This window comes from Lepisosteus oculatus, chromosome 8, assembly GCF_040954835.1.
Source record: "Lepisosteus oculatus isolate fLepOcu1 chromosome 8, fLepOcu1.hap2, whole genome shotgun sequence".
Lineage (NCBI taxonomy): Eukaryota > Metazoa > Chordata > Actinopteri > Semionotiformes > Lepisosteidae > Lepisosteus > Lepisosteus oculatus.
In genome coordinates this window covers 41048933-41057667 of record NC_090703.1, presented here as the reverse complement: position 1 = coordinate 41057667, position 8735 = coordinate 41048933, and the positions used below count along the sequence as shown (strand labels likewise).

Genomic DNA, 8735 nt, shown 5'->3' with positions numbered 1-8735 from the left:
TAGCTTCTAGCTGCCCCACAACCCTGAATTTGAAGAAGCAGTTGGATGGAGATGGATTATCTAAAATACATTTAATTTGCAATACCTGCTTAATGTGTCACAGGTTTTACACTTACATAGTGCTTTTCCAGACACTCCACCCAAAGCACTTTACAGCTAAAGGGGACACCCCTCAACCACCATGCAGTGATGCGACAGCAGCCATAGTGCACCAGTACACTCACCACACAGTGGGGAGGAGAACAGAGTGATAAAGCCAGTTCACTGATGGGGGTAATTAGGAGGCCTTGATTGACAAATGCCAATGGGAAATTTGGCCAGGATGCCAGGGTAATACCCCTGAGAGAATCCCTGGGATTTTTAATGAGCACAGAGAGCCAGGACCTCAGTTTTACATCTCATCTAAAGGATGGCACCCTTTTACAGTATAGTGTCCCCATCACTTTACTGGGGCATTAGGACCCACACAGACCACAGGGTGAGTGTCCCCTACTGGCCCCATTGACACCTCTTCCAGCAGCAACCTTAGTTTCTCCCAGGTAGTCTCTCATCCAGGTACTGACCAGGCTCACACCTGCTGAGCTTCAGGGATTTACCAGTTGTGAGCTGTGGGCCTATAAAACATGCTGAATTGGGGCTTTTCAGGAAGGGGGCTTTGATACCCTTTTGTTTAAGAACACAAGAGAGGTATTAAACAAGAGATCACTCAGTTCACCTTTGCTGCAAGAAACCTGAACCAACTAAGCAGCAATATTATACCCAGGAGAAACATTACTGCCTGAACTTCGCCAAAAATTCAAACAAGACTGGTTGGCTCTGCCATTAAAGTGTGGCTCAGTGTGTTGATCTGGCTTTGATGTTTCCAAAGCAGTTGAGGAAAAAGACTGCTCAGAGATCCTGCTGCAAAAAAGGCATATATTCTGACACTTTGTTTGATGTTCTTCTACTGAGATCAGTTGTTAAGAAAAAAATACTAGAAATGGGGAGTACTCTATTGTCGCGATTGAATGTTCTGAAACTTTTACTGTAATTGATGTTTTTAGCAGTATGTAGTAGTAAGACACCCCTGCAAAGGGCTGTGATACTATTATTACACATCTGAACTGCTTGAAAGATGGGGGATGACAGACATTCTTGTGATGTAATTTGCCTGAAAATTTGATTTTCAGCATTGCCCACTATGAAAGTTTTTGTAAGCTGTCAGGAAGCTCGTTCGAGTCTGATGTAGATTAATTGGACTGTTTTGTATTTCTTGAAATACAAATTTGAGTATACTGGGACAAATCCCATGTACTGTATAGCATACGCTGTATATAAAATGCATATATTGACATATTGACTCAGGGCAGTCCCTATACTGTTTTTTTTTCTGTAGTGGATATACTGTATAGGTGCAGACTTAGCAGGGATGTTCTGCGGAGTGCTCATAGGACTCTGCAAGTCTTCCTGTAGTCAAACCCAGCTCTTTGTTTAGGGGGTACCTGCTCCAGGGGTTGCCATATAAATGGCTGACCTTGTGCTCTGGCCGCAAGCTTCTCTCTCCCTGTCTGTGTGTCTCATGGAGAGCAAGCTAGGGTATGTGAAAATAAATTCTTAATCCAAAAAATTGTATATGGCCAATAAAGTGATCTTATCGTCAAGACAGTTATCCCAGACGGCATATACAGTACCTCACAAGGCAGGTTTGAGCTGGGACATGTCTGTCCCAGCAGCCAGTCTGGTCAGAGTTTTGTAAGCACAGCCCCTCTGAAATTGGAGAAAACACCCGCACACCAGTTTTAGCTATATGTCCTGATACGGAAACGTAAGGTAATGGCAGCAGGAAAGTGCCTGCGTGTATATCTTACTACCTCCATTGCGTGTGTGCGCCTTAGTTGTGCTTAAAGTAGGAGGATCCGCCCTGCGTCTTTGTTGCGCGCTTTGACGTTACAGACTCTGCCCTGCGTGTCATGTTCTGTGCTGCAGACTGGCGAGTCGGTGCAGCTGTCGCATTGCTTTTGAGATTTTTTAAGTCTACGCAAAGGAGAAGAAAGAATTAAGATACTAAAGAACTAGAGTCGTTTCGTGTGGATAGGATCATCCTTTTTTTTCCCCCCAGCAATGGCTAAATATACTGCTTGGATCCTGGTAGTAACATTTTATCTTCTTTGTCTGAAAGGTAAGCGGTTTCCCCTCTTTATGGTAAAACGCTGGCTGGCATGCCCGATTTCCTAAACTGCTGTGAAATGCTTGTTTTCTGTGCATCACCACGCCATAATGTTAAGTTTCGGGTCACATTTCCAGTTTTCTAACAGTTATATATATAATTTTTACTAGTTTAATTGTTGACTATGTAACAAATCAGAACTTGGCATATTGTAAGTTGCTGTAGTACCATTGTATTTTACAGAAAATAAAAAGGTTGCATTACTTTAGCACATAACCTTTGTATATTCTTTACATACTGCGTAGTGTGCTTGGTCTTATTTTATGACTTATTGGCATATTAATGAAACCATAATTCGTCTAACTCGGATAACGCCTTCTTATCAAGTGTAGGTGTCATTGATGTAGATTCTGCAGTTTTTTGTTGCATTTTTTATGAAACACTTTGTTTTCATATGGGACTGTGTCGCTTGGCAGGGATGGTCGAGCTGGATTGCGCAAGCGCGAAAGATTTGTGGTCTGGGGTGCAATTCTTAAGTCCATATATGTTATTCAATTCACAATTTATTCACGTACAGCGCTGGAGCTCCTACGTTTCTTCAATTCACGCAAAAAAGTATACAGGAAAAGACCTACAAAACGGTGAAAAATAATTGCCAGTTTAAATGAGCGTTTACCAAGTGTTGTTCCCCTGTGTTGGGCAAATTACATTATGCCTTTTTTAATCTCTAAGTTAAAATAAAGCTTTTTTTTCGCGTTTTATCAACGCGTTTACATAGAACTATGTTTTATATGATAAGATAATACTATACTCGATCTGGGGCTATGACAGGCTTTTCATTTGTTAAGTTCGATCATTTCTCTTCACTGTTGGAGCTGCGCACATGGGCATTCGAAAGAGCTAAATCACAACACGTAAATGTTCAAAACTTAACTGACATTATTTCCAAGTACAGTATAAGCATTTTGGGCTGCAAATGGCCTCATAAGTACATTTACCCTTCTTTCGAATGGAGTGCACCGTGCTTTCAGGGATCCTGGAATGCTTCTAAAGAGACAAAACGTTCATTCAAACCCACAATGACACTTCAGACAACAAGCACATCTCTTATAACGAGGAAACTGTCGCTTCTCTTCTTCAGAACGCCTGTTTTCTGAACAAAACTAAGTTTGTGTGAGACCTGCCTGTTGTGTAGCCCTTACCACGTTGTAGCATGGGCAATATGTACGCGGAAGGGGGGGAGCGGAAGCGCTTTTGTATTAGTCAAATTGACTAAGTTCCCCCAAGCTTCAAAACACTACTCTCCCCAACTGATATGAAATAAACCGCTTCAACATCCCGTGAAGGTGGGCGTCCCGACTAACAGAGCACAGGCATTTCAGAGTGAGAACCTGAGACCAGGATGGGGAAACATGGGACAGTCACATACATACACTCGCATAACATGTACACAAACCCCTGTCCTCCCCCCCTGCGTACAGAGAGTTAACAATGGCCCTGATAATTCCCAACTATCCCAGCATTCTCTCCTAAGGCCGACATCACCAGCCCCATTGCTTGTTTATCCGATGCCCCATCACTGCCTGATGAGGGCGCTACAATATGATGCAGGTTGATGCTAAACAGTCGATAGTGGCAGAACTTGCGCCACTCCAGAACATTAGATAACACCTGGATAAATGAAGATAAAAAGTAATAAAGGTTTTCTCCAGGGCCTTTGCTTTGAAGAACGGACTATAATTATTAATTTAGTTTTAGTGTGAAAAATATATAAAGTGTTTACATAGCTATTTTTAGGGTACTGAAACATGTCTTCACTTTGGATTGGAGCATGATTAAGACAAGGCCATTCACACAGAACATGAGCAGCCTCATCTCTCTGGTGTGTGACATCAATCCCATTTCCTAATGTCCTGTGTGTGTTCTGCACACGTGCGTTGTTAGCAAACAGCCTTACCTTTCTGTGCTGCACCTTTCCTCTGCTGTTAATAATAATAATAATAATTGCTTACACTTATATAGCGCTTTTTCTGGACACTCCACTCAAAGCGCTTTACAGGTAATGGGGTCTCTCCTCCACCACCACCAATGTGCAGCATCCACCTGGATGATGCGACGGCAGCCATAGTGCGCCAGAACGCTCACCACACATCAGCTATTAGTGGGGAGGAGAGCAGAGAGTAATGAAGCCAATTCATAGATGGGGATTATTAGGAGGCCATGATTGGTTAAGGCCAATGGGAAATTTTGGCCAGGACGCCGGGGTTACACCCCTACTCTTTTCGAGAAACGCCCTGGGATTTTTAATGACCACAGAGAGTCAGGACCTCGGTTTTACGTCTCATCCGAAGGACGGCACCTGTTTATAGTATAGTGCCCCATCACTATACTGGGGCATTAGGACCCACATGGACCACAGGGTGAGCGCCCCCTGCTGGCCCCACTAACACCTCTTCCAGCAGCAACCTTAGTTTTTCCCAGGAGGTCTCCCATCCAGGTACTGACCAGGCTCACACCTGCTTAGCTTCAGTGGGTTGCCAGTTGTGAGTTGCAGGGTGACATGGCTGCTGTTCTTTTTATTCAGTCCATCTGTCCCTTTTCTAACCTCTTCATCCAGTACAGGGTCACGGGGAAACTTGGGAGCTTTTTCCAGCAAGCAACAGGCACCAGGCGGGGTACACACTGGATGTGACCTGGACCCAGTCCATCGCAGGACAGACACATATTCAAACAGGGACAGGGACATAGGGACAGCTAACCTCCCAGTAGTTTTTTTTTAACTGTGGGGGGAAACCAGAGTGCCTGGAGGAAACCCACTGGGAGGACATACAAACTCCACGCAGATAGAACCCCTGACCTGGAATTAAATCACTGTCCCAGCGTGTTGCCCATCAATAATTTCAGGTTTTTCTCTTCTATGTTGTGAATGTTCTGAAATGACCATGCTGGGCATTCTTCCCGTGCCCTTAAATGATCATACAAGGTTTGTTTTCTCTTATCCCAAGACTGTATGAATAATCGGTTTTGTGAGCTCCAGCTCCTTCATTATGGGATCAACACTGTGTATAAATATGAGGGGGCATGTCTTTTGGGTAAAGACTTGTGAGTGTCTGGAAGGAGCTGCTAATCGCAGCTGAGTGATGGGCTGAGTCAGTGTTACCATTCTTACAGCAGTTGGATGAGATACACTGATCAGTATAAGATAAGATCATTTTATTAGCCATATACAATTTCTTTTATTAGAAATTTGTCTTTTTGCATCATCCAGCTTACTCCCCATGAGGCAGACAGGGAAAGAGAAGCTTGGGATCAGAGCACAGGGTCAGCCATTTATATGGCACCCCTTGAACAGTTGGGGTTAAGGGCCTTGCTCAGGGGCCCAACGGAGTAGGATTCTTGAACCAGCAACCTTCCAGCCACAGGTGCAGATCCTTAGCCACAGTGCCACTTCTCCGCCCCAGCTTTTAGTATGCAGCTAAAAGCTGAGCAAACAGGAGTGCCCATTCTCTATCCATACAGTTTTTGCAATGTAGTTGCTGGTTTATTAATGATTATTATTAGTCTTTTATTTTTTCTAGCTACAAAAACACTAGTGTTGTCTTAGGTGTAGATTGCCGTTCTGAAAAGTCGCAGTATGGGTTCCCGTCTTATACTGGTGTTTGTCAAAGTTTGGCACATGACGCTAAACCAAACCAATGACCTCAGATACTATTTCAGATTACAGGTTTGTCCTCAGCCCACAGGGGTTGAGTCACACTGGCAGGTAAGCTTTGTCCATATGAAGCTCTCATGGCTTACTAGTTTTATTGACAAAAACAACTTCTTTCATTTATATTTTTTTCACTCCAAAGGGTCACCATGCGTTTTACATACAGTAGAAGACCCCCTACATCTGCCCTTCTGGGTGACACATTTTAACCATTCTGTGCCATCAGTCCAGGGAAGATCAGGTGGAAAATGAAAGATTATTTTGCCTGTTGAATTAAGGGGAGCATGTAGTTAGGCCAAACTTTACAATGCCACTACACTATTGAAAATTGCCATGGAAATTTTAATGTTCAGATTGTCCTGACCTTGGTTTAAAGTCTCATTCATTCATGGCTCCTTGTACAGCAGTGTACTCCATCATCTGTACTTTCATTACAGTGGGACATTGCTCTGAAAAGTTTGGTCAGGAAAATTAGGCGCCTCCTACTGGTCCACCAACACCACTTTTGGTTTTCCGCAGAGCAGCAGCTCCAAGCCAGTGGGCTGTGGATCCTTGGTGGTCTGGGAAGCTGCTGCAGAGGGTCTGTGGGAAAAGAACAACATGATGCAAAAATCGGATTTAATGACAAAGCTGTCGTCACTCCAATCTGAACCCTTTAAAAAGAAAAGAATCAAATTCAAAAGAATCAAAGTCTGCGAATCCGTCTCATTAAGTTACACTTGTTCATGCACAGGCATATTTGTGTTTTACAAAAAACATATGGGGTAGTAATGAATAAGCCTTACACATAGTTTAACATTTTGTAACATTTAACATTTACGTTACAAACGTTCAGTGAGAGCAGATTGACTTTATGATGTTAGGTTTCCATATATCAACGTGTGTAGAAACACCTGGGAATGTGGGGTGGTCCTCGGAACATCTGGAAATCACACAGGGGTCTGGACACTCAAAAAGGTCAGGAAGGGCAGCCTGAGAAGTCTCCCGTCCCCACTGACCAGGCCCGGACTCACTGAGGTCCCATGAGCTCAGGCTGCATGGTGATAATGCTGACATTGCTGCTGGCCTTAACAGGGGAACAAAGGAGACCAGGGCATCTGCAGTTTTGATTATCTAGCCATCCAAGTGCAAAGTGTATTGCTAGATTGATGCATTGCCTCCCATCACTTAACATTGGTGTACTTTGATTTTGTTCAGTGACTTGATCAGCTATGGTGTTGTGGTTGGTGCCTTTTCAAATGTTCTGTTCTTCACAGTGACGTTGCTGCCGCAGGAGACAGCACTATGTCATTGAGTCCTGTTGAGCGGCACTTTTCAAATGACTTGACCTGTAAGTTCCTGGAATTGAACATGAGGAAAAATGTCTCTTTAGTTGTATAATGGAGTGCTTTTCGTGTAGAGGCTCCTGATACTGGGCTCATGAAGGATTGGCCTCTTTACCCAAATGTGGAGCACTCTGTCTTGTCATAGGCTGTTAGGTATCATTGTTTTGATTAAGTATGTGGACTGAAATTGTATGTAATTCAAGAAAGTGTATTAGCAAATGTGCGTTTGTGGCCACCTCTATTACAGTGCCTTTGTCAATTCTGGTTCAGGAAACTATGTTAGAAAGATGTTCTTGACTACTGACAGCCAGTTAGGTTCACGGCAATAAATGACAAAAGATGCTCTGGACATTCAGTAGCCAAGCTGGTAAACAGGATATTAAAACCGCTCTTCTTTTAATCTCTTCAGTTTTATGCTTCTTGCTTAGAGTTAGTGTGTGCAGCTAGTTTGGCAGACAGTATGTATCTAATTTTATCTCACCCTTAACCACAAGCTGGATGCCTGTCTGCTGCTTCTGCTGTGTTGCGAAAGATGGGGAAAGGGGCCTTTGGATTTCATGCATATATTTAACTCTTTCTGGCTAAACCAGACATTGCCAGGGCTGTTAGAAATGTTTTATTTGCATACTTTGTGTAGAAAAACAAACGTATGTGAAATAGCATTTATTAGGTGTAAACGTATTGTGCTCTGTGCTTGAGAATAATTCTGTAACAATGTTTTTGATGACTGTGAACTGTCATAGCCATTGTGCGTTTCTGACCTGAGCTGTGGTCAGCCTGTGTAATGGATTAGCTGATAGCCAGTTCGCCAACTCTCAAACCTTTCAGACTTTTTTTTTCTACTGTACATTGTATGTCAGCTGGTGTGGAAGTGTGGAAGACCCCTGAGACCTTGATTGTGCCAGCAGTTGGTTTGGAATTAGTCTACCGCCATGTGGTGCCGCCTTGTTCTTAGCAAAGATAATCTTGTTGACCTATATTCAAGAGCGCAGCTGTGCCTGTCCTGGAGAATGCTACCTTTTTAAGACACGCATCTTCCTTCCAGGTGTGGTCTTGTAGTTTGTTACTTCAGCTGGATGGGGTTTTCCTACTCACACTGCTAATAGCAGAGCACAGAAAGCCGCAAATCCCGCTCCTGGTGAGCCTCAGTATAGCTGGTTTCACAATAACCCATAAAACACCCATTTCTCGGCACTTAACACAATTGCATTTTAGTCACCTGCAGATAGCAGGTGAAGCCTGAGGCCTGTCTGTGTATTCATTTTATGAAGCAGAAGAGCTCTTGTAATGTTCGAGTGTTAAATATTAAGAAATACTTGTATTTATATAGCATGTTTCATCCCAAAGAATTTCAAAGTGCCTCTTATACAAGAGGTTCCACTCACTTGACACCTGGTGACATGTGACAGTCAGTGTGCATCATCAACCCCACTACATCGCAGGTCAAGTGGAGGAGTGGGAAATTACTTCACCGGTCTAATTAACTTCATAACACGGGAGTTCATACCCCGTACTCCAGTGAACAGTGCCATAGGATCTTAATGAGAAATTTTAA

The 8735-nt window shown here is 43.3% G+C and overlaps 1 protein-coding gene across 4 annotated transcripts in view; it reads left to right on the top strand.

Moving 5' to 3' along the window:
* The first annotated feature begins 1850 nt into the window (after positions 1–1850).
* The window catches only part of cd99l2 (CD99 molecule-like 2), a 28096-nt gene continuing 21211 nt past the window's right edge, over positions 1851–8735 (top strand). For all 4 annotated transcript variants that reach the window (XM_069193464.1, XM_015351450.2, XM_015351449.2 and 1 more), the window contains exon 1: positions 1851–2158. In XM_069193464.1, coding sequence (XP_069049565.1) covers positions 2101–2158 — 58 coding nt within the window. In that variant the 5' untranslated portion in view covers positions 1851–2100. The remainder of the gene's footprint in view (positions 2159–8735) is intronic.